General features: G+C 54.3%; 12 protein-coding genes across 12 annotated transcripts; 6 read left to right on the top strand and 6 right to left on the bottom strand.

Annotated features, from left to right (window-relative positions):
* Positions 1 to 15: 15 nt before the first annotated feature.
* ACRALDRAFT_2027453 (uncharacterized protein) lies at positions 16 to 1,742 on the bottom strand (the record flags this gene model as incomplete). The annotated part of the gene is made up of 3 exons (XM_071020464.1): positions 16 to 1,062; positions 1,200 to 1,333; positions 1,433 to 1,742. The coding sequence occupies 3 exons, from the start codon at positions 1,740 to 1,742 to the stop codon at positions 16 to 18; spliced, it is 1,491 nt and encodes a 496-aa protein (XP_070874794.1).
* A 265-nt stretch (positions 1,743 to 2,007) lies between these two features.
* ACRALDRAFT_1064219 (uncharacterized protein) lies at positions 2,008 to 4,446 on the top strand. Its single transcript, XM_071016930.1, has 4 exons — positions 2,008 to 2,300; positions 2,356 to 2,410; positions 2,497 to 2,898; positions 2,968 to 4,446. The coding sequence occupies exons 3-4, from the start codon at positions 2,721 to 2,723 to the stop codon at positions 3,795 to 3,797; spliced, it is 1,008 nt and encodes a 335-aa protein (XP_070874795.1). The 5' UTR covers positions 2,008 to 2,300; positions 2,356 to 2,410; positions 2,497 to 2,720; the 3' UTR covers positions 3,798 to 4,446.
* A 650-nt stretch (positions 4,447 to 5,096) lies between these two features.
* Positions 5,097 to 5,315, top strand: ACRALDRAFT_2042058 (uncharacterized protein; the record flags this gene model as incomplete). The annotated part of the gene is made up of 1 exon (XM_071021211.1): positions 5,097 to 5,315. One exon carries the CDS (start codon positions 5,097 to 5,099, stop codon positions 5,313 to 5,315), a length of 219 nt encoding a protein of 72 aa, XP_070874796.1.
* A 1,895-nt stretch (positions 5,316 to 7,210) lies between these two features.
* On the bottom strand, positions 7,211 to 7,690 carry ACRALDRAFT_211050 (uncharacterized protein; the record flags this gene model as incomplete). The annotated part of the gene is made up of 5 exons (XM_071023481.1): positions 7,211 to 7,234; positions 7,291 to 7,409; positions 7,443 to 7,472; positions 7,501 to 7,579; positions 7,664 to 7,690. The coding sequence occupies 5 exons, from the start codon at positions 7,688 to 7,690 to the stop codon at positions 7,211 to 7,213; spliced, it is 279 nt and encodes a 92-aa protein (XP_070874797.1).
* A 1,292-nt stretch (positions 7,691 to 8,982) lies between these two features.
* On the top strand, positions 8,983 to 11,472 carry ACRALDRAFT_1082115 (uncharacterized protein; the record flags this gene model as incomplete). The annotated part of the gene is made up of 1 exon (XM_071019259.1): positions 8,983 to 11,472. One exon carries the CDS (start codon positions 8,983 to 8,985, stop codon positions 11,470 to 11,472), a length of 2,490 nt encoding a protein of 829 aa, XP_070874798.1.
* A 657-nt stretch (positions 11,473 to 12,129) lies between these two features.
* Positions 12,130 to 13,450, top strand: ACRALDRAFT_1064217 (uncharacterized protein). Its single transcript, XM_071016929.1, has one exon. The coding sequence runs from the start codon at positions 12,653 to 12,655 to the stop codon at positions 13,343 to 13,345; it is 693 nt and encodes a 230-aa protein (XP_070874799.1). The 5' UTR covers positions 12,130 to 12,652; the 3' UTR covers positions 13,346 to 13,450.
* A 5-nt stretch (positions 13,451 to 13,455) lies between these two features.
* Positions 13,456 to 14,458, bottom strand: ACRALDRAFT_211048 (uncharacterized protein; the record flags this gene model as incomplete). Its single annotated transcript, XM_071023479.1, has 7 exons — positions 13,456 to 13,470; positions 13,563 to 13,616; positions 13,899 to 13,905; positions 14,007 to 14,069; positions 14,187 to 14,257; positions 14,287 to 14,302; positions 14,376 to 14,458. 7 exons carry the CDS (start codon positions 14,456 to 14,458, stop codon positions 13,456 to 13,458), a joined length of 309 nt encoding a protein of 102 aa, XP_070874800.1.
* Positions 14,459 to 14,494: 36 nt separating this feature from the next.
* On the top strand, positions 14,495 to 15,809 carry ACRALDRAFT_211047 (uncharacterized protein; the record flags this gene model as incomplete). The annotated part of the gene is made up of 8 exons (XM_071023477.1): positions 14,495 to 14,532; positions 14,559 to 15,194; positions 15,236 to 15,366; positions 15,402 to 15,410; positions 15,452 to 15,532; positions 15,573 to 15,589; positions 15,624 to 15,744; positions 15,778 to 15,809. The coding sequence occupies 8 exons, from the start codon at positions 14,495 to 14,497 to the stop codon at positions 15,807 to 15,809; spliced, it is 1,065 nt and encodes a 354-aa protein (XP_070874801.1).
* Positions 15,810 to 15,835: 26 nt separating this feature from the next.
* ACRALDRAFT_1064215 (uncharacterized protein) lies at positions 15,836 to 18,033 on the bottom strand (the record flags this gene model as incomplete). The annotated part of the gene is made up of 4 exons (XM_071016928.1): positions 15,836 to 16,511; positions 16,548 to 17,418; positions 17,515 to 17,602; positions 17,749 to 18,033. 4 exons carry the CDS (start codon positions 18,031 to 18,033, stop codon positions 15,836 to 15,838), a joined length of 1,920 nt encoding a protein of 639 aa, XP_070874802.1.
* A 3,030-nt stretch (positions 18,034 to 21,063) lies between these two features.
* On the bottom strand, positions 21,064 to 21,789 carry ACRALDRAFT_2027459 (60S ribosomal protein eL20; the record flags this gene model as incomplete). Its single annotated transcript, XM_071020465.1, has 4 exons — positions 21,064 to 21,222; positions 21,293 to 21,370; positions 21,437 to 21,535; positions 21,595 to 21,789. The coding sequence occupies 4 exons, from the start codon at positions 21,787 to 21,789 to the stop codon at positions 21,064 to 21,066; spliced, it is 531 nt and encodes a 176-aa protein (XP_070874803.1).
* Positions 21,790 to 22,659: 870 nt separating this feature from the next.
* ACRALDRAFT_1082111 (uncharacterized protein) lies at positions 22,660 to 24,926 on the top strand. The gene is given in 7 exon segments (XM_071019258.1): positions 22,660 to 23,159; positions 23,219 to 23,508; positions 23,584 to 23,809; positions 23,868 to 23,929; positions 24,045 to 24,161; positions 24,178 to 24,400; positions 24,756 to 24,926. The coding sequence occupies 7 exon segments, from the start codon at positions 22,848 to 22,850 to the stop codon at positions 24,837 to 24,839; spliced, it is 1,314 nt and encodes a 437-aa protein (XP_070874804.1). The 5' UTR covers positions 22,660 to 22,847; the 3' UTR covers positions 24,840 to 24,926.
* A 1,347-nt stretch (positions 24,927 to 26,273) lies between these two features.
* ACRALDRAFT_1082110 (uncharacterized protein) lies at positions 26,274 to 27,631 on the bottom strand (the record flags this gene model as incomplete). Its single annotated transcript, XM_071019257.1, has 4 exons — positions 27,235 to 27,631; positions 26,749 to 27,158; positions 26,446 to 26,674; positions 26,274 to 26,301 (listed from the first exon to the last, which is right to left on the bottom strand). The coding sequence occupies exons 1-4, from the start codon at positions 27,438 to 27,440 to the stop codon at positions 26,274 to 26,276; spliced, it is 873 nt and encodes a 290-aa protein (XP_070874805.1). The 5' UTR covers positions 27,441 to 27,631.
* Positions 27,632 to 27,980: the final 349 nt, after the last annotated feature.

Genomic DNA, 27,980 nt, shown 5'->3' on the forward strand with positions numbered 1-27,980 from the left:
GGCGGTGGAGCCCTTCTAGGGCTCCAGGTGGGACCACTCGGGGATGGCCTTGATCTGCTGCCACATGAACTTCTCCAGCTTGTTGGCCGACTTGGCGTAGGGCGTGCTCTCGTTGTTGTATTTGCGACAGTTGTCGAAGATGAGCTTCGCGTCGCGGATAAAGTCCTCCGGCGTGGCGTACTGGTCGGCCTCGAGCTTGGACTCCATGGTGCTGAGGTCCATGGGCTCCTTGATGACGTCGTAGTAGTCGGCCACGTCGTCCTTGTTGACGGGCACGAGGAAAGGCCAGGCCGATTGGTGGTTCTGGAGGTCGTTGAGTAGGTGGAGGAGTTGGTTATAGTTAGGGCCGTGGCGGGGCTGCCGCGCGAGTTCGTCCATGTCCGGAGACCAGCCCGAGGCTCGGATCGCGGGGATCGAGAGGGGGTCGATGGGCTTGGCTCCGTTCTTCCACTCCTTGGGCGGCGCGTGGACCATGTGCGACTTGGAAAAGGCGCGGATCTTGGCCTGGACGCACTCTTTCTGCTTGAGCAGCATGCGGCCCATCTCGAGGTAGCGGATGCGTGGAAGCATAGAGCACTGCATGATGGTGCCACCCTCGTAGTCTTTGATGTAGCCCATCCACACGGACCGTGGCAGGGTGATTTCCTTAGTGAAGCCCTGTTTCTTAAAGTAACCGATCGCGTAGTTGTCTGCATACGTGAGGAAATGCATCACGTCGCTCGTCGCCTTGACGTAGTCCTTGAGATGGGACATGAGGTGTGCGCCGTAGCCCTTCACCTGCTGGTCACTGGAAATGGCGCAGAACACAATCTCGGCAAACTGACGTCCCTTGAAGGGCCGGTACGTGATTCCGCCGACGACCTCGAGGGGTTTCTTGACAATAGCAATAGACAGATGGGTGCGGTCGTAGACGAGCCGGGCGATATAGTCCTTGGGCATCTTCGGGAGCTGTTTTTGAAAGATGCATTTGAGGCCGGTGAGGATAATGAGCGACTCGCGCTCATTGTCGTTATTGACGACTCGAAACTCGATTTCGCCATTTCGTTCTTCGATAACGGCGGGCTGTTCAAAGTAATCCAAGTTAGCCGACTTGTGTGTCCAGAGTGAACGGCTTGTTGCTGTGGTGATTCATGTATTGACAAACGGGAAAGGGGAAGGAAGAAGGTGAGATCAAATATTGGGAGGCAGATGAAACCAACCTTTTCGGGAAACGGAATGCGCTTCAAGGGCTGTTTCTCCTGAGGCTTCGAGTCCAGCTCAGTCGATTCGTCGCGCTTGACTCGTTTCGACTCGGATGGCGAGGTGGGTTCCTCGGATGCCTTGCGCTTGGCGTCTAAACGAACGCGTCAGTCAGTCGGCTGCCGATAACGCTCTAGTTTCCAGAGGCAAGAACAATTTCCATTGGAGGCCATCAGAGAAAACATAAACATACTGTCCTGAGTCATTTTGGCGGTCGGTTCGTCGTCGGCAGTGAAGATGTGAGAAGCGCAAGCGCTATCGTCTGGTCCCTTCCGACCGTCGCCCCCAGGGGTGTCGAAGCAATCGTCGGCTCGTTCTTTCGTAGCGGACTCTTTGGCGGTGGTTTTGTCTACGTGGATGGTCGTTCTCTTGTTTTCGTCGATGGATTCGAATACCTCGCGGATCTCTGGGGAGGCGAACCGGACACGCTTGACAGATGGGGTGGAGTCTGAAACCCCAACGTCGTCATCACCCGAGGGGCGTCTCTTGAAGTTCTGACTCATTTTGATTGGCTGAGGTTGATCAGGGCGAGGCTGAGGCTGCAACTCCACTGATGCTGCTGACTCATCGTTCCAGTGGCCACCAGACTGTCTTGGCTTTCGCGATGACCCTGCGGAGTGGGTCACTCATGTTGATCTGTGGGATTTGTGCGTATGATTCTAAACGAGTTTAGTCAGCTAAAAAGTAGATGGCGATAGGTAATTAGTGCATAATGCAGAAAGGTACGTACCCTGCTGACAGCTGGAGCTCCCACTCCAATTACCAAAGCTGTGATCTGTCGTGAACAAGTCGCAAATCACGACCAAAGCCAACTTCCACCAAGGTGCTAGAGATCACATCCACACCAAGAAAAAAAGAGACTGGAGCCTTCTTAAGAAGAGAGAAAGAAAACAAGAACGGCACCAAAACTACCTAGCCGATGGACTCTTCGCTTCCTGAGGTTTGGCAAGCTGCCGGTGCTAGCAGTGCCTTCCTCCCTGCCATTGCCAAACAGTCGCAGTTCACGGTTGCCTTTTCTCTGCTTCTGATCGGTCTCCTACTCGCCGGCTTCTTTGCCCTCAGTATGTCTGGTCATTTCAGCGATTGTCATCTTGAATGCTAACCAGGGATTGATAGACCGTTCGTTCATCAGCGTCCCCCTTTTGGGTGTGCCTGCCTCTCTCAGCATTGCGTGCGTTTTTCCCTTCTTGTCCCTTCTCTTTCCCCAGTCCGTTCTAGCTCCCTGGCCATGGAACAGTTTGGTCTAACAGAATACAGGTTCGGCACGGTTTACATGTTCTGCGCCGTCGGAGTCTACGTCTAAGATACCCATCACACACGCTCCTATTTCGTTTTCCCGTTACGGTTGGCATTGTCTGCCCTGTATATTAGATACCTACTACGAGAAGACCCATCCTGCGCCTTTTATATTTCCATTTCGGTGATATTTCATCTCCGATAATACTCTTCTTTTCTTTCCCTCCTTTTATACGCCCCGCATCATGGCTGATGCTCCGGCGACTCGTACCCAAGTGGCCCAGCCTCTATTCCGGGCCGTGGCTACCTCGACACGCCCGCTATACCAATTACTAAGATGCGTCAACTTTACCAACAAGATCCATGTTCTGATAACCGAAGAGGGCATCAGGTTCTCGGCCGATCTATCTCGGGTAATGCAGGGTACGTGTTGGCGCTTTCTCTCCCTAATATATGGCTCCTTCACGCTAATGAAATAACGGGAGGAACTAGGCACTGCATCTCTCGACAAGAAACTCTTCACATCGTACCAGCTGAACATTGGCGAATCGGACGATGACAGCTCGCAGCCGGACCTCCCCAGCTTTCAGATCAACCTACCGGCTCTCCTCGAGACGCTACAAATATTCGGGGCTGTGGACATTGCTACTCGGGCGCAAAAGGCGGAGCAGGACCCATACCGCAGCAACCTCCGCAACTACCGCCCGGATGCGTTTAGTAACCAGGCTCTGGGCATCGGCGGAACGTGCTGCCTGCAACTAGCAGAAGAGGGCGCCCCGCTGAGCATCATCATGGAGGAGTCGGGAGTCAAGACGGTAGCGAACCTGACGACGTATGTGCCCGAAATACCCGAGGACATTCCGTTTGACCGCGACCAACTAGCCTATAAGATCATCATGCAGTCGCGCTACCTGCTGGACGGCCTGGCGGAGCTTTCCCCCAACGGGCCCAAGCGGCTCACCATCACCACGTCGCGGAACCCACCTTACCTAACGCTGGCCGGAAACGGCGACCTGGGCACCACGGTGGTGGACTTTGCCAAGGGCCGCGAGCTGCTCGAGACGCTGTCGGTGCAGGAGCGCTGGGTCCAGACCTACAAGTTTGACCTGATCAAGGCGTCGACCGAGGCGATGCGCATCGCTAGCAAGATTAGCCTCCGCGGCGACGGGCAGGGCGTGTTGAGCTTGCAGTTCATGGTGGAGGTGGAGGGCGGCGGGGTCAGTTTCTTGGACTTTCGGTTTGTGCCCTTTATATCGCACGATGACGACGTGGATGCGGAGGAGGGTGGCGATGATTCTGAGGGTCGGTATGAGGATCGGTAATGGGCGGCATGTGCGATGCCCCTTGGTGTCCGTGGAAAAGGGAAGTTAAGTTGTCTTGCTCGGACGTGGCGACTGAAAACTGGAATGCGATCAACAAGAGATGAAATGAATCCTTACACAAATCACACTCGCCACATTCTGGACCTGTCTTCAAACGCGGTCTAGAGAATGTACATGTCTAGACCAAGTTGTAAATGCCTTTGCATCGACTCCCCGCTGATCATTTTCGTCTCCCCTCCTCCTCTCCCCTCCTTTGGGGACGCTATCCATTGGCTGTACGGCCGTTTTCTCCAGTTGCCATGGCCGTTTTCTTCTCCCTTGCAGGAAGTCTGAAGAAGGAGGGGTCCTGCCTACGGAGATTGGCTCTTCTTCATGCCCGACAGGTTGTACAGAAGCATGACACGTTTGCTAACCACCATGGTAAGTATGTTTGCTCGAGGCATTGTGCATTTGTCCTGTTTCATGGTATGTCTTGTCCCTCCTTTCCTTGTTTCAACTCGATTCCGTTGGGACGGTTTCCATGCCAGTCCTCAAGGACATTTTCTTCCGGAATGCTGCTGCTTAGGCTTGGATTCTTCTGGCCTTTAGTATGTCTAAGGACGCCAAGTCAGTAGCATGCAGCGGAGAATGTGAAGCGAGCCAGGTGGGGAGCTATTCACGTATTATATTTTAACCTACATTTCTTCCCGGCCGGAGTGTCCCGGACTTATAGTAGAACGGGACACTCCGGGCGGCGGACAAATGCATGCGGAATTTAGTGAGGACCTAAAAGCGACAAGCAGTCGTATCGCCAAGGTTGAGTGCCGGCGGGAACTCTGTATAGTCGAGCCTTGAGTTCCCTTAGTGGTGTAGATCAATGTGCACGAGTCGTTACATGCCGTTTGCGGAAAGGGAAAGCCTCATGCTGCCTTGATTCGGCATGTGTAAGATGGTTACGCAGAACACGCACAACGGATGCCGGTTCCGCGCGCTTGTAGCCGGGTGTCGCAAGGGAGAGGAGAGCCTCAACCAAGGTTGCGTGCGTAATGTTCTGTCATTGCTGATCCATCTCGTGTGTCTCTTGGAATGTTACGTACGCGTGTTGTTGCCCTTCAAGAAGGGGGCTCTCCCCCCTTCCATCTCTCTCCGTAGAATCCAATTTCGATAGATTTGACTTTGCTCCAGTGTCTTTTACTGCCGACTTGGGTCTTTATCACACCTCCCTACTTGTCCACTGCCAACTGACGATCCAACGAACCGGCCGCTTCATTAGCTCACGCACGATCTACACCATTCACACCATCCCTTCATCCAGACGAGATGTTTTGGAACAAGGACTGCTCCTTGACCACCGGTCGCCGCCGGTGGTCCCTGGCCTCCCTGACCAAGGGGCTCATGTTCTCGTCCCGGAAAGACAAACATCTGAATGTTGAAGTCCCTGAAAAGGACTATCAGCCCTATGTTCCCTCCTACGCCAGGACTGGCTTCCTTGCCAATGCCACCCCGCGACACATGCGAGTCGCCAACGAGATCCTGTGACTCTGGTCATTGAGGACATATATGCACATAAAAGAGACGCCAGCCATGTCACTTCCTCGGCAAGGACTGTACATGCGGTCCTTTTAGTCCGAGGTTGAAACAATGCCGACTCCATCATACTGTCGGCAAAAAGGGACTCGAGAGCAGGTGGCCAACCCGGCATGACGACCACTCTGATGACTGGTAGCCAAGCCATCACCCAGTCACCGGTGTGTTAAGAGTCCTCGAGATGGGAGACGGGAAACTTCCGTTTTTGTCTGACATGAGGGTCATGGCAGCCGTCTCGACGACCATGTTTGTCGAACAAACACCGCAGCGGTCTTGCCTGCCAGGCCATGCATTTACAACGACGGAACTTGTCCTGTCGCTGACGGGTAGCGTGTGAGCGAAAAATGGAGAGAATGGGCCCTCACTTCACCTTGGGACTGTCTTTGGGAACGTCGCCTCCACGGTGCCGTGTTTGCCGATGACTTATCCCGACTTTTCTCCTGGTATCTGGGTACCATCTGGATATCTCGCCAAACAGAAAACTGGAGACCTTCACAATTCATGGGCACGAATTTCTCAGCTACCAGACGAGACGCGTTCTCTGGTGGCCTTTCGACAAGCCAAGATTCGAGTGACGACTGAGAAAAAAAATCATACAATCACATAAGACGGGATTGCAGTGTTCCCACCTTCGTCACGTCGATACAATATCTCGCATGCTGCCTCTCTCCTCACAGCAACAATTACGAGTCGATAAGGGGACCTGTGGGCAGGCGGTTGTATGTACCCAGGGTGTCTGCTCTTGAACCATTTCCTGTTGCGGAATGAGAGGGGGCGGGGGGAAATATTGCAGCGACGAGAAAGCAGGTCTGCAACTGATGCGTGGATAAAAGCTGTCCGGGTCAACCCAATAGGGAGAATAAGGGTCTGCTTGTACGGCTTGCCCGTATCGTGGCGTCAAAATGTAGTGGTTATCAAGCACATAACAAGAAATATCAACGTCCCGAGCAAGGCGAAATGTCGAGCGACCCAAGTGAAGAAATAAGACATGGTCAGTGCATCATTAGCGCACGGAGTATTCGTAGTCAGCGGACTTGACCGTTGGGCAGATGTTGATCTCGGGGATGCTCCGTTGCCCCATGGCGGAGCCGGCAACCAAGGCATGATTCGCTCACGAACTGGCTGGGCTGGTCTGGGCTTTTCTCTACCGAACTGGACCAAAAGCTGGGACTCGACCCTTGCAGTGTTGTCGCGTGGGTTCTCGGCCGTCGGTTCTCCAGATATTCGCCTTCCAGACGGAATGTCCGTCTTTGTTGCCACTGTCATGATCGCGTCTTCGGACCCGGATACGGATTTCTATCAGAGCCGTCAGCCGGTACACCGTGCGACAGCCATGTACAACGTAATCAACGTCGGTGAGTGGACGCAACCAAGACGTGCAAAGATACAGGACGTACGGAGGATTGAAGAAGGAGATGAGCTCCCTAATAAATAAAGCCAATCTCAATCAAAACTTGTTCCTTTTCCCTTCTTCTTTGTAGGTACCTAATCAACTCACGATCGTCTTGCGCTTTAAAATGAATGTACCTATTTTAGGATCGAGACGAGTATCCGTACTGTATCACGTGAAAAGGCGTGGCTCGACATGGAATGTACCGGTACCCACACACTCACCGGTCAACAATCACATCAACTCTAGCAGACCTCATCAACTTCAACCAACAAACTCCAATTGACCAGCAGACTGAAAGATTTGGGAGACAATTTGATGACTTCCCTAGAACGACTTGTCTGCTCCCCATTTCGAAATCATCATGGGAAGCCGCAGACGAAGAAAAGAAAAAAGAAAAGCCAGACAAGGACCTAACCAATCCTTAAATCCTTTACGGACTATTGGATCCTCCTCGCTAGAGCGTTCCCTCGTGATCCTGCTTGTTTGCGCAATTTCCGTCGCTTAACCTATGCGCATGCCTAGTTATTTATTTACCCTTGATGTTCTCCTCAACATGCGTATTCCGTCGTTGAATATTCTAGTTTCCGGCTCGGGCCATGTAGGAGCCACGTCACTGCCGTCCCTCTGCAGGTCTCCGTCGTCTTCGTGTAGCACTTGCGATGTGAGCCAGATTTAGAAGCCGTGACAAGTGCTGCGTTTAAACATCTTGGCCCCCGCTTGCAGCTCTTTGTCAGTGTCGGCTACTGTCCTGCTCGACGGGACACTGCTCCTGCAGAGTATATATGTATGTACTATTGCTGGGTGCTGCATTTGCTAGATGCAGCTATGTTGACCCCTGTCATTGACTTCCTTTATACCTATGTGTACGAAGTATCGTGGTGGAGAAACAAAGAGGGCCTTGGTGTACCGTATTCGTACTTCTATTTCCGTACATGTCCTGGAAGGTACAAAGGTGACAAAACCGGGACATGAAGATTCGACACTTCAGTACTTTGTAGAAATAGGTTTTGAGGGGGTGACCTTTTCGTCTTCTCTCCTAGTCTAATCGAGATATTTCCCTTCTTTCCAGGTCACATTAGACCACCGCCGTCCGCCATTTTAAGGAAGGAAATGTATGCTCTTGGTTCCTTGTCTGGGCAGTCCAGTAATAGAAACGGGTACGCCACCGCCTGGCCAATGAGAGACGACGCCGCGGCTACACGGGGCACAGACCAGGCCAAGGTGGGGCACTGAGTACCTTGTACGTACTCGCGCATTATCCGTCTTACCGGTTCCTGCAACTTGCAAGGCTTCAACTCCCCCCGCCAAATCCCCTTCCATCAATCCCCTTCCGTCATCCTCTCCCATCATCGTCTCCCCAATCCCGCAAGACATCTCACCTGGGATTTCAGTAATCTTACGAAGTACGAGACTGGCTGGGCCCTGCACTTGGGGAAAAATGGCCCTCCCGGCCCTCGGCCCCCTCCCGCCATCACCGCCGTTCCCGCTTCTCATCGCTCACACCGCGTCCGCTGATGACCCGAACGAACGCCTTCCAAGAGCATAACCAAGTCGCAGATCGATGGGTTAGCCTTTGCTCTTTCATCAACATTTCACCCCTCCTCTTCGTTGTCCACCCCACTTTACCCTGTACTCTCTCTCTCGCGCTGTGACTGACCCGATTCTGCATTCAATCGGCCATGCCATACCACGTTCTACACTACAGCACTATGGGGAGTGCAATGTACCCCCCCAAGTCTTAGACATGGGTAGCTGGGATGTGCGTCACGTCTCTCGGCATGCCGATAGTCTCGGGTCTTATTTGTCCTACCTGCGGAAGAGAACCACACACTTACAGGGGGGGACCCCATGGGCGGACTGATTATACAATACCTTTCCCTGCTTGTTCCCTGTCCTTGGACCGCTGCTCCTTTGCCTCCGGTCTGCCCTACGCCATGCCCGTGAAAGTGGCAGCCGGTTCTTCTTTGTACTTGACATGCGAGGGCCCCCATCTTCCACCCTCCATCGCCACATCCACACCCCATACTTACATGACCTCGCCATCCCTACTTCCAAATGCGACCTGTATTCCTTTCACTCTCTCGATCTTTATCGTGAGTCTCGCTACGCCAATATCCTCCGCCCCCCAAAGGCTTCATCCCCTTGCATGATAGACCCCACTGTCCCGTGGCGGTATCTGATCGACGACTCCCATAATATCTCTCTCACCGTCTCGCCACCCACATCATGTTGTCTCGTTCGAGCTTGAGCATTAGGAGGCTCATTCGCTCGGAAACGCCATTCGACGCTGAGGACGCATCCGACCCTGACGAGGTCACTCAGGTTAAACTGCAGGACCAAATGCGGCGCGCCCTCCCAAGCCGCACACTCAGGTCAAAGAAGAAGAAAGGGAGCCAGGACCAATCTGTCCTCGTCCAGTGCTCTCAAAGCACGAACCGGCTTTCAGCGCCGTACCCACCCGCATGCGAGACCTCACCTCGGTCCTCCAAGGGTTCGTTTTCTTTGTCCAGGTCCAGCCTCGAACGCCAGCTTGCCCCATGGTCCAAGAGAGCCGCCAGCACGTCAGACCTTCCTCCGCCGTCTTTGTCAGTGGCGCACCCGGACGATGACATGTCGGGCACTGCCACGAACTCGAACTTTACCTTTCTCCCTGAAATTCGACGTCCTTCCGGTGGCATTGCCATCGTCCTCCCGCCATTGCAAGACACGACAACGGTTGGATGCGCCGCAACAGCGTTAAGCCCGATCCCCGACGCAGCAGAACCCGAGACTCCCCAGGAGCCCAAGCACGACGCTGAAGAAATGGCGGAGCCAGAAACGCCCAGGACGGACCGTGATTCTCTCCGAGACTGGTCTGCGTCTTTGCAGAAGCTGATCCAAGAGACTGAGGAAGCATTCCAGCCTGCTCAAGACCTCGAGAAGCCCGTCCCGCCACCACTGTCGCCCTCCGAGTCGACAATAGACATGTCCTCACCGCCCAAAGAAACCAAGCCGCCGGTTTCCCCACCAGCTGTGCAAACCACTCCCGAGATGGGTGCTGCGCAGCTCAACGTCTTCTCCAGGAAACCTGTGGCCGTAGCCGCGCCCGTGGAAAAGCACGCAACACCACCGCACAGTCCCACACCGAGCCTAACCACGCCGACGCGGAGGTCTTCCATGTCAAAGGCGACACCCACCCGGACCGGCCCCACCAAGACTTACAAGAAGCACAAGCCGAGGCCCTCGAAGAAGATGCCTCGATGGCTCCTCAGCGAGAACGTCACCGGCATCCTCACGGGGCAATTCTTCAAAAAGATCGAAGCGGATGAAATGCTCACGCCCGAGCAACTCGAAACCGTCCGTGCGAGCGCCGAATTCCAGCGTCGGAAGAAACAGTCCAGTGATATCCGGAACTCGGTGCGATTTTCCATGGCGAAACCAATCGAGCCGGTCCCTGTGGCCTCGTCATCAGCCGGCGACCAGCCCAGGACGTCGGGCGACGTAAAGGAGGGAGAGCAGCAGCAGCAGCAGCAGCAGCAGCAAGAGAGAGACCAAGAACATACTACGATTTTGGCTGCGCCTGCCACGGAGACCCAGGACGACGAGGACTTCAATTTCAAGGCTGACGAAGACGATGACGATGACGATGACCTGATGTGGCTGATGGTCCCGACCGGCCTCAGGGCACCGCCTCCGCCACCAAGGAATCCCGCACGGCAGGCGGGTCGACCGCTGCCGTTGCAAGTACCGCACCCTCCATTACCCACCATTCCGGAAGTGACAGTCACCGCCCCAGCCGAGGAGAGAAAAGAGACGAAAGCGACGACAGCGACGACGACCGACCAAAGAGAATCCCCCGAAGAGCGTGGTATGAGCCAGCCACAGCCCAAGTCGCCGTTCGCACCCACCGAAGACGACGAGTTCATCTACTACCAGTCTACCCCGTACAGCCTCAGCATGCCGACGCTCCGGCATGGCCCGATCCGGCTTCCCAAGCCAGACGACATGGTGCCCGGTATGCAGCTGGCGCCGGACACCACGCTCGACTGGACGGCGTTCCAGATGGCCATCCTGGGCGGTGCGGGCGACTTCTTTTCAGACCCGTCAGAGTTTACGGGACATGCGAACGAAGGCGAAGTGCGAGAGCTCACGTCCTGGTTTGAGGGTTTTGGATTCGGCGGTCCTGGGAGGCTCTTGACGTCGGAAGAAGAGGAGGAGGAGGGGGAGGACGGGGAAGAGACGGGAGAGACGAGGCCGAGGGCGCAGACGATGGAATCCATGGGAATCAATATGGAGTCTACGGAAAGCACACCGAGCTCATCCGGCAGCACCAAGAGCCGGTCGTCGCTGGAGTACTCGTCATCGTGCTCGACCGCGTCGGACCCGGACCTGGATCTACCGATTCCCCTGGCAGAGGAGTACCCGTCGGGTTTCTGGAACGGCAGCGGCGCGGACGCGGCCAGGTTCGTCCAGGGGCAGGGCGGCATCAAGCGGTGGACCATGGAGGGACACCCGAGGAAGCGGAGCCTTCCGCTGTCAGAGACCGGTCGCAGCCCCAAACACAACAGCCTCGGCAGCCTGCCGCAGAGCCCGATGATGGACTTTGTGTTTATGAATCTGGACGACGACGATGACGACGTGGTGCCCATGGGGTACAACCTGCACCACGACCTGGGGGATTTCCTCAAGTGGGAGGCCGAGAATGCGTATGCAGGTTCGCCGTGGGGCCTGCATTAAGGGGCGCCGTTTTCCCGCTTCACTACCCTTTTTCTTTTTCTTTTTTTCTTTTTTTTTCTGTCAACTATCAACCATGTCGACGACGATACCAGTTTACGCTAAACAGCCACGGAGATACGGGACTTCTTGTACATGACAAAGCTGCAGAACATAGAAAGGACACGGCGTATGTAGGGGGTTTGAGATTGGTTTTTCGCGATTCCCAATGCACCCGGGGCGGCACGTGTTAGCGATCAGTGTAGCCAGAGAATGAATTTCTAACAGAACGTTTTCCAACAATACTGTACAACAGGGGTTACTGAGAGACACAAACGAGAAATGGTCTGGTATGTGCCGCCGCATCCTCCGAGGGTTGGACCGGACATGTCCTGTTCGACGGACGGGTTCCGAAAAAAGACGCCGTGGCCGACGGCGGACTTGGGTCTAATGGGAAACGCACAGACCACATTTCAGTAGAGGCTCAGGTTGACTGAGTAAGCAGAATGCGCCACAGTGGAGTGTGGCGTCGGACGGAGCCGAAGTTCAGCGAGCACGAGAATTTTGGACCCCGGATTCTGACAAGGGCAGGTACAAGTCGAGGTACGTCACTTTGCTCAGTTTCGCGTCTCGACTCGCGAAGACGGAGACAACAACAAACACCACCTACCACAACAACAACTCGCAGCGTCCTCGTTCCGACCAGTGACCTCGTCGAAGACCCGATTCTCGATCCGAAACGGCCTTATCTCTGGGTCCCTCTTTCGCGCATCGCCAAGCAATTCGATCCGTCGACCCCCAATAGCACCGCGTCACTTCAGCTGGGAGGCGACTTGAGAGTCGGGAAGAAGTTCGAAAAGAGCTGGTTGGGGAATAGCTGGTTGGGGAATAACAAATACGGTATCTGCGACGGCAGGCTTACACGTGGCTTCTAACTCTGCGTCGTCTTGTTTTCCGGGCTTGTCAACTTCCGACCCGAGCTCGCTTCACCACGATCGGCTCCAAGTCCAACATCAGAACTACGTTTGACGGCTCGATTCTGTCGGGCCAGTGAAGAAAAACAAAGAAGGAAAAAAAAGAGACAAGCGCAATCCAACAGAGCGCCCTGCGTTCCACCTCTCTCAACCAGCGCCTTCCTCGCCCACTCGAGCTTCCACCACATAATCTCTCCTTCAACCACTTCTCATCCCGAAGACCGCCCACCATGCTTCGACGACCCCCAACAACCCTAACCATCACCTCGGAAGACGTGGCCGCCTACGAAGACAGACGGGCGCGACAAGCCCGCCAAGAAGCAGAGGAAGCTGCCCAGCGGGAACGCATGGCGCGGCACGCAAGACGGCAACAGGAGCAGCAACGACAGCAGACCGAGCCGCGCCAGCACCGGCAGCAGCAACTGCAGCAGCACCAACTACACCTCGACGAACGGCAACAGCAGCCCCACCACCTCTCACCGGCCGAGGTGCAGGCGCGCTCGACCCTCTTTCAGAGACTCCAGGCCGCCGGGTCCATGAGGGGCATGGCGGGTCGGCTGCCGCCGCAAGGGCAGCAGCAACAAGACGACGAATACACGGAGCAGGACACGGAGATGCTGCTGGGGACGAGCAGCGACGAGGAAGAGGCACATGATTCCATGCTGGGTGGCTTGGCGGACGGGAGTGTGAGGAGGAGAACACGGGCGGTACGGGGTCAGGATGGACGGTTAGGTGCTGATGCTGCCGGCGGAGTAAATGGTGATGATGGCGATGGTTCTGGCAGGGGCGGTGCTGCACGGGGACAGAACCGGATTCTGCAGCTCACGCCGACGCCGATGGGGGATGCGGCCGGCTCTGGACGTGGGGCTCGGACGAGGGAGGAGAGAATTGGGATCGGTAGGAGAGGAGCGAGAGGAACGTAGAAGAAGCACGTTTCCTGTACGGAGCGCTGGAAAGCATTTTAGGTCTGGAAGGATGGACTAGAATGCTTAGTATAATGATTATGAGTATGACAGACTACTTTCCGCTGCCTTTACTTGAAATTATCCTGTGGGTTGTTGTTGTGTTGTTATGCCCTATAGAGTAATTGCTTCGGCGGCAGAGACGGCGGTCCGAGCTCCCTCGGACCCTTAGACCCACTCCGGACCGAACCGCTGCTGGCTTAACACCGACTTCACTCCGGAGCTGATATTCCTAACATGGTCGATAAGGATTATCAAAGGCCAAAGGCAGGTAGGCAGGATAGAATACGCTTAAATATCGTGCTTTCCTAGGTGCACCAAGTTTACACTCCCTTATACTATACAGATACTCATATTCACCCGGAGGCATGTATTTCTTTATTGAAGGCCGGACGGTAGGCAACGGACATCAATGGAAGTTCATTTACTATTATATAGTCGGTATATAGCGGAACCTCCTTAGATATCTTAGAAAGACACGCAGTATATCATCATAGTAACGAATCGTGTGCACCTCCCGTCTATCCCAGCACACAACAAGCATATGATAACACTCCCTCTAGGATAGAATAAGTCTCGAGTCGCCTCCTGCGTAGCTGTAGTAAACCTTTATCCAAAAGACAAGAGACCATAAGCATCTCCTTGGCTGTAGACTGAAAGAACCTGGTTCTTATACCACCTCCACCTGTCCTGTTATACATCGCGACTCAAAGCCGCCGGCACGCTGTTAACTACAGAACCCATCCAGCTAGACTATCTCTCTCTATCCATAGCAAGTACCTGCTCTTTCCTCGTTGTTCACTCCCGGGAGCACAGGTTGCTCACGAGATACTCAATAACAGTGCTGATTCCAAGCGTCTTTACCAGGTCTCTCTCACACTCACACATCAGTGCTTTGCAACAGCCATATTCTCCCTCCTTCAGACACTTCACACATCTTACCTCTGCTGAGAACAGAGTAAAGATTCCTATTATTCTCCTGTAAGATAACAATCTCTTCCATCCAGCACCCAGACGTAAGTAGGTGTTCAGCTTCATCGTCTTCGTGGCTTCCTCCCAGGCGACCAACCACATCATCACCACTACTGAAAATTCCCACCTGACCATCCTATGCCGAGACTGACTTTCTCTGTCCCATTGGCAGTTAGGTTGGCTACCATTGACTCCCACTGAGGCATACACCCCCTGCTGCAGCCCAGAAGAAGGTCCAAGCAGAGTCAGACAAGATGTGCATGCAAATCTACCGCTACTACCAAGAGTGCGGGTGCCAGCTCAAGCACCTCTTCTGGCCATGCCAAGACGGCCCGACCTCGAACGTATGCCACCACGTGCAGTGCGGCGTCGTCGTCAAGCCGGACGCACTCTGCCCCTACCACGAGCGCGTGGAAGCCACCCGGCCCTACAACCGGCCCGACACGCTCTCGCGGCGGACGGACCCGCGCAGGCGCCTGTTCCAAGTCAACTGGAACACGTACATGAAGACCTTCCACATCCCGCCGCACCCGCGCGACAAGCTCGAGTCGTCCGCCGACAGTCCGTGGGGCGACTCCGGAAAAGACGACGACGATGACGATGATGAGATGAAAGATGGATCGGAAGCCTCGGAATCGGCAGACTGGTGCTACAACTGGGATGACCGCATCCCCTGGACGTACGCCGATGGAGGCGGCCCCGAGTGGGAGCTCGATTACGACACGGGCTACGAGAGCGGCGTTGAGGAGACGGATAAGCAGCGCCGGCGACGGCTTCAGCTGAAGAAGAGGCTCATTCAGAAGCGTATCGCGCGTGGTCGCAACAAGAAGCCGGCCAAGTCATAAAAGACGATGGAGTGCTTGTCCACGGTGTACTGAGGTGTGGAACGAAAGGTGTTTCGTGCCATCTCTTTGCTGATGCTGCCGTGTTGGACAAGGTCACATGGGAATGCCTTGTCGGCCTAGAGAACCGGTTGTACTTGGCACCATGTGAGGAGAGCCAAGGTGCTAGTGTTGTTGTTTGACCCGACTTCCCTTCATGGGAGGCCATCTAGGTTGGCTCTATAATCTGGGGGAATGGCGCTGGCGTTACAAGCGTTCATAGGTTTGGCTTTGGGACTTGGCACTGATGATTCTCGCATCGCCACAAGAAGCCGGGAACTCTGTCTCGGGGTTCGTACGGCTGCTGCTTTCTGTCGACAACCCTAATGTATAAGCAGATTCTTTCGCTCAGGTGCACAGGGTAACTTTGTGGGGACACATGGCAGGAGTTTGCAATTTGCAACAAAATGCTGGTAATAAAGAAGGAAATAAATAAAACATATGGCCTGTCATATCTCACGTCCAACGTCGGGTCGCTCATGGAGGGCCGGGAAATACTGTTGGTAAGTTGTCAATTGTCATAACTTCGTGTCATGTCAGCATATGGACGCCCTCTTTTCCAGGGCCTATGATGTTCATGCCCGGACCTGCGGCATCTTTAGCTCCAGAGCGGCTCGACGGGATACCGTCTGCCTCCGACACCCGTCATGGGGCTGTCGGGCCTTTCCTTCCATCTCTTCCTATCGTCTCGCACATCTCGATCCTCGGGATCCCATGAGTTATCCCTCACCCGATCGACGTCGGCATGGCTACTCGTCCGACGGTGATGAGATGGCGGGTTTGCCAGGTAGCGCTCGCGCCGTTTGCGCACGTCTCGCTCCTCGTCCAGCCGATCCCTCTCGCGCTCTCGTTCTCGGTCTCGTTCTCGGTCTCGGTCGCGTTCTCGGTCGCGTTCTCGGTCTCGGTCTCGCTCCCGCTCTCGCTCCCGGCCCCGCTCCCGTTCGCGTTCGCGTTCACGCTCGGCCCTGTCCCTGGCTCTCTCCCGCTCTTCCCTCTCGCGCCTCTCTCGCATGCCCTTACGGATCCGTCGCTCGAGGCTGGCGGCGGATGTGTCCGATTCGTCCGAGTCCGAGTCGGACCAGGCGCGGCCGACCCTTGGATGGCTTACGTAGTCACGGTTACGGCGCGGGGGAAGCTCGCTCCGGCGACCGGACGAGCTCCGCGTAGGTGACCTGGTGCTGGGGAGAACGGATGCGACCTTCTCGAACTTGTCGCGAATGACTTCGGGTATGGGGAACCCCCGCTTACGCTGCTCATCGAGCCTGCCATCTGACCTGTGAGAATGTGTTGCGGAAGGTGGCCGGGATGACGAAGGAGACCCCATGGAGCGGACGGTAGGTGGAGGTCTGACTTCGAGGGAAGGACGACGGCGGGGCCTGGGACGCGGGCTGTCGTCGGGTTCCGAGTCGGAGTGGGAGTCTGGGCCTGAGCGGTAACGGGGTTGGGTGGTTCGACGGCGATCGCCCTGGGGCCGTGTGGGCGGCGGGGGAAAGGCAGGTTGCGAGTTGTCCGGCGGAGGAGATTGGTAGTCGGGAAAGCTGCGGCGGCGGTGATGATGGCGGCTTCGCTCGTCGGACGAGCTGCCATGACCACGACGGTATGGCCCTCGCTCGCGTTCAGGGGACGGCGGGATGTGGACGCGCTGGGGAGGCACGCGGCCGACCCCGTGAGCGAAAGGTACCGGCCGGGCGGCGGTGTGTGCGGGATACTCGGGGGGTCCCGAGCGGGTCCTGGGAACGGACTCCGGGAACGGGTTCCGCACGTGCACGTAGGCCACCTTGACTTTGGGTTCCTCTCGTTCTGTAGCTGGCGGCGGGACGTGGGGCGTGGTGGGCTTAGTAGCTTCATAACGTAGCTTCTCGGCGCATTTCTTATGCCATTTGTCCACGTCGCTATCGGGCTCGAGGGGAAAGGCTTCTTTGGGGAGATCGGGATGGAAGGGTTCACCGGTATCAGGGTGCTTGAGGTTCCAGTGCTTCACGGCATACTGTATGAAGGGCACGTGTTCTTCTGGACCTAGGAGGATTTCGATGGACTCCCAGCGCACAAAGCCGCGTAAGGTCAGGGCGGGGACGGACGGTGGGTCGAAATCGTTGCCCGGGATCGGCTGGAGCGAATGTTGACAGCCGGTGACTTGCCATATGTAGGAGATGGAAGCATGCGGCATTTCATGAAAGAGCGCTGCCGGGGAGATGGAGTCAGCTTAGAATCCCCAGATGGACCCATGCAACCGCCAGGTCGAAACAGAGAGAATGCGCAAAGCATGAAGGATCATACTATCATAGTTACCCCCTACAGCCCGGTAAAAGGCGGCGAGTTTACTGGGTACCAAACAATTCGTTTTCTTATCGCCGATATTCGCAATCTTGAGAGACGTGCAAGGATAGGGTTAGTTTCTGAACGTTGACTTTTACGTGGGGCTGGGTTTGGGTTGGATCGGGTTGGGCATTAAGTCATCAGGGAAGAAGCGGGCAGGCAGCGAGGTTGAGAGGGGCCGCCAGAGACACATACGATATACTTGGCGATGGCACGCAGCAAGGCGTCGAGGGTCTTCGTCGGTGTCTTGTCCTTTTCGAAAAGGTAGCCATAGTACCCAGCAGGTGATTTGGGTGGAGGCGTAGTGGTGTTACTAGGCCCGGCGCCGGTACTGGTGCCGTTGCTCGTACTGCCGGCGGCATTGTTGGAGGTGGAACTGAAGATGGTAGAGTTGGAGGCAGGGTTCGATTTCCTGCCGTTCTGGGTGGTGGTCGCGCCGACGAACTCCTTTGAGTCGGCTTGGGCTGCCTGTGTCGCCATTCAATGCGGTGTCGTCTCGCATTCAAGAAAACAGGAATGGTTCGCCGGTGAGATGGGTTTGGCGTCGAGAGAAACGTGCGATGCGATGCGACGCGACGCTGCGAATCGTCGGGTTGCGAGAACGAGAATGAGAAATTCGTCTATGGCGTGGTTAACGAGGCACCAGCATGTAGTGTCGCATCGAAGCGCCCGTGTAAATGCAGGATAGAGAGACAAGCAACGAATAAATAAATCATGGGCCGAAGGGGAAACATAAAAGTAGCAAGTTCATTTCAGCGGGAAAGGCGATTAATCAAGCAGAATGAAAAGAAAGACGCTTGGGCGACCTCTAGGGCCAACAGAGCAACTACATCAACCAACCAGCCCAAAGTGTGATGAGCGGTCGTATGGCTGGTGGCCAGGTTGGGTCGGCAGATGGGCAGGGGGTCGAGGAAAAGGAGGAGGGAAGACTGCCTACAGTGGAGAGTGGATTTCACATATTCCTGCTGCTGTTGTTGGGTGGTGGAAGATGGTTGTGGCTGGAGCGATGTGATGTGGCCTTGTCTGGGCAGCAGGCAGGATAGGCAGAAAAGATGGGTTGGTTGGATGACCAGGTAGGGTAGACAGATAGGGTAGTAGATAGACAGCAGGCAGTGCAGTGCAGTGCTGCGGATCCCAGGGACCAGAAGGCTTGCTTGTTGGCGACCTTTCCCGGCCACACCAGCCAGCCAAAGGCGCAGCAGCAAGCGACAGTGAGTCGACTTTGAAGCGCTTGGGTGGATGTGGATGCAACGAAACGCGAGGCGGGACGGGACGGTGAGGATGACGAGGATGCAACAAAGAGAGATGAAGAGACGGCGCGGGGATGACGGTAGGACAGATGAAAATGAGGCGAAAGCAATTGGATTCCAGGTCAGGGGATGTCTTTGAATGATGACAACGACGGACGACTGGGTAACGGCGGCGCAGCGTACCTTGAAGACGCACACAACGACGGTCAGGGGGGCCAAAGCGCGTTGCTTCTTCGTTTATCAGATCATATTTCGGAGCTTGCAATGGCGGCGGCAAAAGGTGGATCCAACCAAGACGGAGCAGCGAGCAATCGAGGTTGTAACTTTTTTGTGAGCTATTTCAGGTCCAGGTTTCGGGAGAGCTGCGTTTGGTTGCAGATGGTGGGGTGACCCTGACCATGGCGGGGATATTGATTGCCTGCCGCTCGACTGTACAATAGCTACGGTATTATTGTTGTATTCTGTGTGTCGTATGTGTCGTAGAGATGGAGATGAGATGGGTGAGTGATGGAGACGGGGACGGAAATGGCCCGTATGTGGTTGGCCTCCCGTGGAAGAAGCAAATGAAGCCGTTGGTGGGTGAGCGTGTTTGTGTCGATATGTCGGTGATCGTTTCTTAGTCCGACGTCGCGCCGCATACGATGAGAAGCCCTGTGCGCGACGGGAGGGGGATATGGAGCGACAGGATGAAGAGATGGCGAGGATGACGTTGGGGGTTGTGGAAGAGTATGGGAGGGAGGGAGCAACGAAGCCGTTGGAACGGGGGGTCCGTACTGTGCCTGGAAAGTGGCGGCGGGGGGAAATGGTGGAAGGAGCAGCCCTGCCTCGCCCCACTTCACATGTATACAATGTACAACAATTTCGTGAAATAAACCTCCCCGAGTTTATTCAATGTAGATACTTCGTAACTTTGCGATGCCTACTTATAAAACGACTAAAATAACTCTACTTATAAAACGACTAAAATAACTCTTATTATGTGACCTAAGTGAGGTATAAAGTGACCACTCTACCTAGGTACGACATTATAGGACGCATAGTCGAATTATTATGATTTTTTGAACTTAAGGGGTAAGGCTATATTTATATAGGAAGGCTTGAAATCGCGTCGTGACGCGTTGAGTAGGCAAGTTACTCGACATTTATGTCGACTTTCTATAGATAATAGCATATGCCTCTCCTATATACCTTAGATAGCCGTGTTTTTTTTTTTTTCGAAGCTAAGTAGATTATTTCAAAGTTTACGGATGGTCGAGTATGGTCGTAAATACCCCGGAGTCTCACACAACCGACAATCACGAGGTCTCATTTCCAATACGGGCGATTCCGGCGTCCATCTCATGGATAATCCGCCGCATCATCATTAAACCCAGATCCCTTGACGCTGACTCTGGCTCGACCACCACCAATGTGTGCTGATGTACGACTGCAATGTCTGTTAGGAGGTTAGGCTGTCTGATGCCTTCTAATGCTAGAGGACGATACACCAAGCGGAACAGTGGAAAGTGTAGATAGTAAATCATGTTGAGACGGAATATAAGGACACAGAAAGGGTAGAAGTGCTTCCAGGCAGATAGGTCAACTCTTGTGTAGAAAGGTCGATGGAATCCGGCAAGCTCTAGAACAGCTCCAGGGCATGGCGGAGACCGGCGTGGTTAGGACGGGACCGGGTCGGTGCATCTGCATATAACCACTGGCAGATGACGTGTTGAATTCAAGTAGGAATGGCTATCACGCGCACGCCGTAGACGGGAGACTTTGCTTTACCGAGCAAACGCCTGGCAACAAGTAGGACACGAAGCAATCGACACCAGAGACCTGACCTCCCCGTGCGGACGTGGAACGAGTTTGTTGAGGCTGCCCAAATGGATACTGCGTCATAGATGCCATGATCCCAACCGGAACTTGGACGAACGAATCAATCAATCGTCCCAACAATGTGCCCTCCTCCTCTTTTCTTTCCTCCGCTGCTTGCGACTCATCAAATGCCATCGCCGCTACACATCCTGCATATCCGTTCGCCACGTGTGACCCGATTGCGATGGCCACGATAGCATCCACTACCACAGGGCTAGGTATGTGTGTGTGTGTGTGTGTTAATTCTTGATTGATTCGTCGTCGCCGCTCCCCTGCCTCTCTTTTAAGGGAGCAAAATGCACGTGATAAGTAGTTCCATGAGACCTTGGTAATAACACGCCGCAGAACCAGCCCATTTCCCTTCGCCCAAGAAACCCCGCAAATAACCAGCTTTTTAATTCGTTTACGCGAAAGTCGTGGGACGCTTGGCGCTGAAGAGCTTCTTCTGCTCGAGCTTGCTGACACGGTGGGGGAGAGGGAAGCTGAGGTCCTTGGTGAGGAGCTGCTTGATGTAGGGCCGCTTGACGTCCTCGGTCTTCTCGAGCTCGACGACGCGGAGAATCTGTTGTCATGTGTCAGTACAGGCCAAAAGTGGCACTTTGGTTTGGGGGCGACCTGGGAGGGCATCGTACGTGGATCGACCTGAAACGGGCACGGTGGCGGGCCGCCATATCTTGGTAGAGGGACTCGACGGCGGCAGCACGGCTCAGCTGGAACACATCATGTCAGACTGGGTTCTCTCCTCAAGGAGTGAATTTCTTCCCAAGTGTACTTACCTCCCGGAACTCCTTGTACATGTTGTGGGTGCCGGAGCGAGAGTCGTAGCGCAGCCAGATGCCGAAGTTCTTGACCTTCAAGGGGTGCTTCTCGTAAATCTGCCGAACAGACTTAGCACCTGGTTCTCCCCTGGGTATTCCCCCCTCAATAGACTTACCGGCTTGGCGCTGACGATCTCACCGGTGGCCTTCTTGACCTTCCGGAGGCCACGCATGAAGTACCAGTACCGCGACTTGGCAACGATGACATTAGGGGCGAAAATGGTCATGCGGTAGAGGGTAGGAGTCGGGTTGGTCTCCGTGGGCAGGTGACGCCCGATGATCTCGAATTCCTGGAGGCGACCTGCGAGCATATTCCGTCAGTCCAAGTACCTCCCCGATATTGTTCCATCACCAAAATCGACAAGCCGTATGCACAAGTCGGTGCCGCAAGACGTGAGCCGAGCGTCTAAGAAAAATGATTCCGTTGCTGCAAACCGAGGACGATGGGATGTGGACGTTGGGAGTTTGGAATTGGACATCTTCCCATCCTCTGCCCAATTCCCATGTCGAATGGCGTTGACAACTGGACCAAACAATATCCAAACCCCTCCTTTTTCGCCAAGCATGGCGTCGATTCAGTTGCAATGTGCATTTCGAAAGTAGTAAGAGTCCGGCGAGAGCAGAATAGCCAGTCGTGTGGTGAACCCAGGTGCAGTGGGCACGTTGTCGTCGATATGTCGGTTCGCACGCATCGTACAAAGTCGCGAGTTCAAGAACGGCATTGGTGATCAGGGGAAAATGAAAATGTGCTTACCCATCTGCGAACAAATCGTTAGTATCAAGATACAGAAGTAGATCCGGCAGTGTACACTCACTTTGTCGGTGCTGGTCGTTTGCCGTCGATTGTCGTGATGGTTGCGTGGTCGGGTGCTAGCCGCGAAATGAGGTGAGGAAAAAGTGGTCGAATTTTTGGGAGGGCTACGACCTAATTCCAAGCGACGTGAGCCACACACCCAGAATTCTTCGCATGTGGTGGATGTGGGATGTGGCCACAAAAGCACGTGACATATGTGGCTTGATTCGTGGTGTGGCTGTCTTGGCAAAAGGGGACTGCTCGCACTGTGCATGCATACTGTGAGCGTGGTGGGGAGCTCTCAGGCCAATGACCTTTTCCTCACGACCTCTAGCTGCCTCAATCCCCAGCTATGAGATTCTAACTGCCCAAGATTCCAGGATACTTTGAGCTACATCTCGACCTGCAAGATTCGGACGGAAACATCACCTCTCATAATCTACCCTTCGGATCAAACTATACTCTGACAACAACCCAATCCCTTCCACGGCTTCGCGACTGACTTTATTCTCGAATCCTGGTCCCCCAGACGTCACTCATTTGTCGGCCCCCTCTGGCCGGGCTTCAATACTAGGCATGGAGCCTCTTTTCGACGAATTCGCGGCAGCGTACATGGGCATGAAGGGGTACGACCTTGCCCAGACGCTGTCTCCCATCCCACCGGCGGATAAGCCCGATAGACTAAGAGCTGTCTGGCTGAGCACGAACCACTACGGAGTCAAGGACGATGTGACACATGGCTTGGTCCAGGCCTTGACAAGCCGGTCAGGATACCCTCGTGAGGAAGTGAAAGACGAGCTGAAAGGCTGGACCGAAATCTTCACTGCGTATTGGAAGGCGATCGGCGAGTTGCTGGCTGTGGATGGCGACAGCATCGTCAACGGTCGGGTATGTCGGCACATGACCGTGTCCAGGGGTCGTCCAGTATGCTGATGAACTTTCAATAGGCATCATCTTGGACAAAAGTCTATGAAGCCTGGAAAGAGATGACAATGGCCCTCCACCGGGGCTACACCAATCATAACTTCGAGGCATGGACGATCCCGTGTCTTTACACGGCGGGCAAGTACCTGAGGGCGTTCGCCATTAAATCCGACGAGGAGCGAAGCCACAACGATGCTGGGGGGGACGGCTTGGAGATTCGTGACGACTTTGACCCGGAGATGGAGAAGCACCAGCAGCTTCGCGACTGCGAGCAACAATTGAAACGCATTTTCACCTTGTGTTTGACTGACAGGTACGAAGCGCCAACCACCCATTCTACCCGCATCCCTTTTTGCGAAGTGAACGGCTGTGTCTGATGCCACTACAGGGCGGAGATTACAGAGTCCAGAAAATGGGGCATCTACGCCATCATCAATCTCCTATTCAAGACGTACTTCAAGCTCAACTCGGCCAATTTGGCCCGGACGATCCTGAAGGCCTTGTCCACGAACAAGGGCAATATGCCGCCGCTCGAGGCGTTCCCCGCAGCCCAACGAGTCACCTTCAAGTATTATGAAGGCGTGCTGTCTTTTCTCGAGGAGAATTACGTCGAGGTGAGAATCGACGAATGAGACCCCCAGCACGACACGGTTCTGAACCTTTCCATCATAGGCCGAGAAACATCTGGACGAAGCATGGAAAGGATGCAAAAAGGACGCCATGTCGAACAAAGAGTAAGACGATGATAAAACGAACATGTACCGCCACATACTGACGAGAGACGCGTCATAGGAGGATTCTGACGTACCTCATCCCCTGCCGGCTTCTGACAACTCACACGCTACCCAGCAAGACGTTACTGGAACCGTTCCCTCGCCTTCAGAAAATCTTCCTGCCCCTGGCCCAGTGCATCAAGCGCGGCGACCTCCACGGCTTCGACCTTGCGCTGCAACAAGGCGAAGAGGAGTTCGTCAAGCGAAAGGGTCTACCTCACGCTTGAACGCGGCCGCGACATTGCGCTCCGCAACCTCCTGCGGAAAGTATTTTTGGCCAAGGGATTTGAGGAGCCGAAGAATCCCGGCGATGCGCCGATACGAAAGACCCGCATTCGCGTCGCAGAATTCGGAGCGGCCATTAGCTTGGGAAACCGGGAGGCCATGGATTCGGACGAAGTCGAGTGTCTGCTCGCCAACATGATTTACAAGGTACGTCCCACCGTCGTCATTGTCTTATTGGGTCATGTTCCGTTCCGAGAGGCCAAGGTGGTGTGGATATGCTGTCGTCTTGCGATATATTCGAGTCATCAGTGGCGTAAGAGTCGAGTTGTCCTGGTACATTGGATTTGTCCGAGATGCGCTGTCGACTTGGTTTGTCCTTTTATAGCCTCGTCAGCTGCTTTCCTGCCTTGCAGGCAGCCATTGGATGCCTGCAGAACACCTGTCGTCCCACCACGGTGTCATGTTGCACCCGTCCATCCCGCACGGGTGTCGAAACGACGGAATTTCCACGTCTTACGCGGCATTTGAGTCACTGACTAACATAACCGGCTTTGATATCTAGAACCTCATGAAGGGCTACATCTCCCGCGAGCATGGCATAGTGGTCCTGTCTAAAAACGGAGCCTTCCCCGGGACAGGGGTATGATGGAAGAGTAGTCAACCGCTTGGTACGACCACATGGTTTAACGACTGGCGTTACTGAGGACTTTCAATATGGCGATAGAAGCAGCGGTTTTTTTCAATGTGATACCTAAATCGCGTCTTATTGGGCGCTGCAGCAAGAAGAACATGACAACACGGTCCAGAGCCCGAAGGGGTATTCCCGGAATCGATGTAGCGCGCCACGACAGGGCAGTCGAAAAGGTCAGGTCAAGCGACTGTGTGACATGAATGATTTTCTTTCTTCCTCGAGTCGAATCCCTCAGGTCGCATTGTTCGTCTGCTTGTCCAACAAGCTCTGGTCGGATTCGACATTTCCATTGTCAGATGCAAGGGATCTATTGAATCAACAAATTCACAAGCCTTCCTTATCTTTTTAGCTCTCATCCATGCCACCCAGTCCATATGCCAAGGAAGTCATGGACAGGGATGCTTAAGTGCTTGCATGGGGCAGACGCGGCCCCAACGCGGTGACTCACGCACCAAGGGCAGGGGTCTCATGTCCTTTGTGCATTGCCCTGTCTGATTCAAGTGACCTCGGACAAAGGCAGGATTGAACAAGGGAGGGCCAAGGGAGTAGGAGAAAAGGGGGAGACAGAAGAACCAGCCATGTCCGTATGGGCTGTTTCACAGGAAATGGTGAGGCAAGCTAAGGGAAACCGAGTATCCCGGGTGTGGATGGTTGGTGAGGATGTTGAGGATGTCCAAAGCATATCATTCACGGTTGTTCACGCAACTACCTGTGCAAGATCGAAGCACCTAGCCGTTTTCGTCCCTGAGAGAAGAGGATTATGACCATGTCAACCATGCCGACCATGTCAACCACGTATTTGCGAAACTCGACGTGGATTATTCGGAACGGTATTTTCTCACGGTGTGCTAAGATCATCAAATCAGGGGAGACGGGATTTATCCCGTACAAGAATTGTGCATGTAAATGTAGCTTTCAGAGAGTGCTGGGAATGAAAATAATACACGATCCTCCTCCGCTTTTATGTGTTTCTTCTAAGATGAGACGTATAAACCGAACTGCATAGAATATCATTTCGTCCTCCAAACTTTGCCCAGTCTCTTTGGAGGCAAGGATAGGAGAAACTCCGCGCGAGAAAAAAGAACTGCCCCAAGCCCTTATCGCTGGGCCATTAGGAGGTGTCTGGATGGCCGTTCGATCATAATCGTACATGGGTTCTCGGAAGGAGAACAAGAGAAAAGAAAAACAAAAGAAATCCATACACATCCAATAACCAGAACGCCACTTCAAGAAATCCCGCCTTGTAAAAAAACGTCGCTTGATAATATCTTGGAATATTTTGAGGGCCGCCATAGGTGCCGCGGACCTCGGCGGGCATAGAAAGGTAGAAGAGTTGTGCTTCGGTGAGGCGAGCGTGCCAGTAAAGGGGCATCAACGATGAAAAACACATTAGGTAGGAGACGAGGCATGGAGCGGGCTGAAATGTGGGACACGTAACATATGAGAGATGAGAGGCCTAGAGAAGCCGACCACTGCGAGGAGTACGGGGAGTACTACGTCGATTAGCACTTGAAGCCACAGGCGATGGCCAAATGGGACAGGTCGCGGACGGAATACTTACGACGCCGAAATGTCGTCAACGTGATTGCACAGAGCCACGAACAAGTCGAAGAATAGCTGAGTACCACCATTGTACATCTCGAGCTGCATGGTGCCGCTTCTCTTGAATGTGCTGCGGCTGCGGATGATGAGGGCGAGGTAATGTGCGCGCAGCTTCGAGTCCGAGTCGGGAGTGTTGGCGTAAGCGTAGCGGGCAGAAGCGAGGATGGTACTGCACTGGATCCCAGACTCTGTACGTTCATTATTAGCATTAAGGGGGGTGTATGAGGCTGGATTGTCGGGAACTGGGGAATGGACAACGTACGGAGACCCTGCTTCCGCAAGGCAACGCGCTTCAACTCGTCGAGACCATACTTGTCGGCAGTGCAGTAAATGACGGTGTCCTTGAGGATGTCACCCTCAATACCATGATGGAATACGGTCGACTCTACAGAGCCCCTGGCTTCATCGGTGGCTGACTCCAGCTCCCAGCTATTACGACGCTTGTTGTGGATGAGACGAGGATAGTAGTCTCCTTTGTATAGGTACTCGAGAACCGACGAGAAGATCTCGGGCTCCTCGTCGGGGAGGGAAATTCGGCGGGGTGCGTCCTCCATAAAGTTGCTACGGAGAGCGTTGTGAAAGAAGGGAGAGACGCAGAGGACGTCCTCGTGGGCGGCGAATAGGCGTTGTTCGGCACCGACGACGAGGGTGACAATAGCCGAGGTAAGATTACTGGACAAGAGCCAAGTTAGATATAGAACGACATGGCAAGGGGCGAAACTTTGAAGGAAAAGAGAGGAAAACTAACTTGCTCGGGAGAGAGCCATCGTCCGTAGTTGCAGTAGTAGCCGACGTGGCAGTCGTCGGGCGACGGCTATGCCGGGACTCATGGCGATGCTTGGAGACTCCGCTCGACTTGCTGAACGAGGAACTCGACTTATTAGGTTTGTGACTTTTGGAAAAGCTCCTGGTGCTGGTGGAGGGAGGAGGAGGGTCGAATCGTCGAGAGAACATGGCGATGGTGCAAAGACAAATGGGTATCAAGATTCGTAATGTACAGATTCCGGCCGATGAAAATATTGGCAGTGAAACAGAGAACCAGCAATACAAGAGAAATCAAGAACACCGTTTCCAGAAACTTTACAGAGATAATAATGACGAAGTATGGCGATGGCGTTGGCGAAATCGACGGCTTTCCAAATGACTTACCTGGAGCGTCGATGAAGGGCGTGTTGAGAGGGAAGAAGAGGGAGAGTCTCGGGGAAAAAAAAGACGGGGAGAGAATATATATGAATTCCTGGCAAACAGGTACATGTTGCAGCCACCACATCCATGCTTGCGTGATGTCCTGGATTGCTTCAGACACCCAATTGAGGGGGAGACGCGGCCTTGGTGAGAGGACGTTAGTGGACGCGTTTGCTCGGAGTGGATACTGGCGCGTCCCAGGAGCGAAGTCACGTGATACAAATATGGGCATGTTGTCCTAATTCTGCTTAGGGGCAACAGGGGGCAGGTTGGTCTCCATATATGTAAGCCGTGTTCTCTCCTACTGCA

The sequence above is a fragment of the Sodiomyces alcalophilus genome, assembly GCF_042370955.1.
Source record: "Sodiomyces alcalophilus JCM 7366 unplaced genomic scaffold ACRALscaffold_4, whole genome shotgun sequence".
Classification (NCBI taxonomy): domain Eukaryota; kingdom Fungi; phylum Ascomycota; class Sordariomycetes; order Glomerellales; family Plectosphaerellaceae; genus Sodiomyces; species Sodiomyces alcalophilus.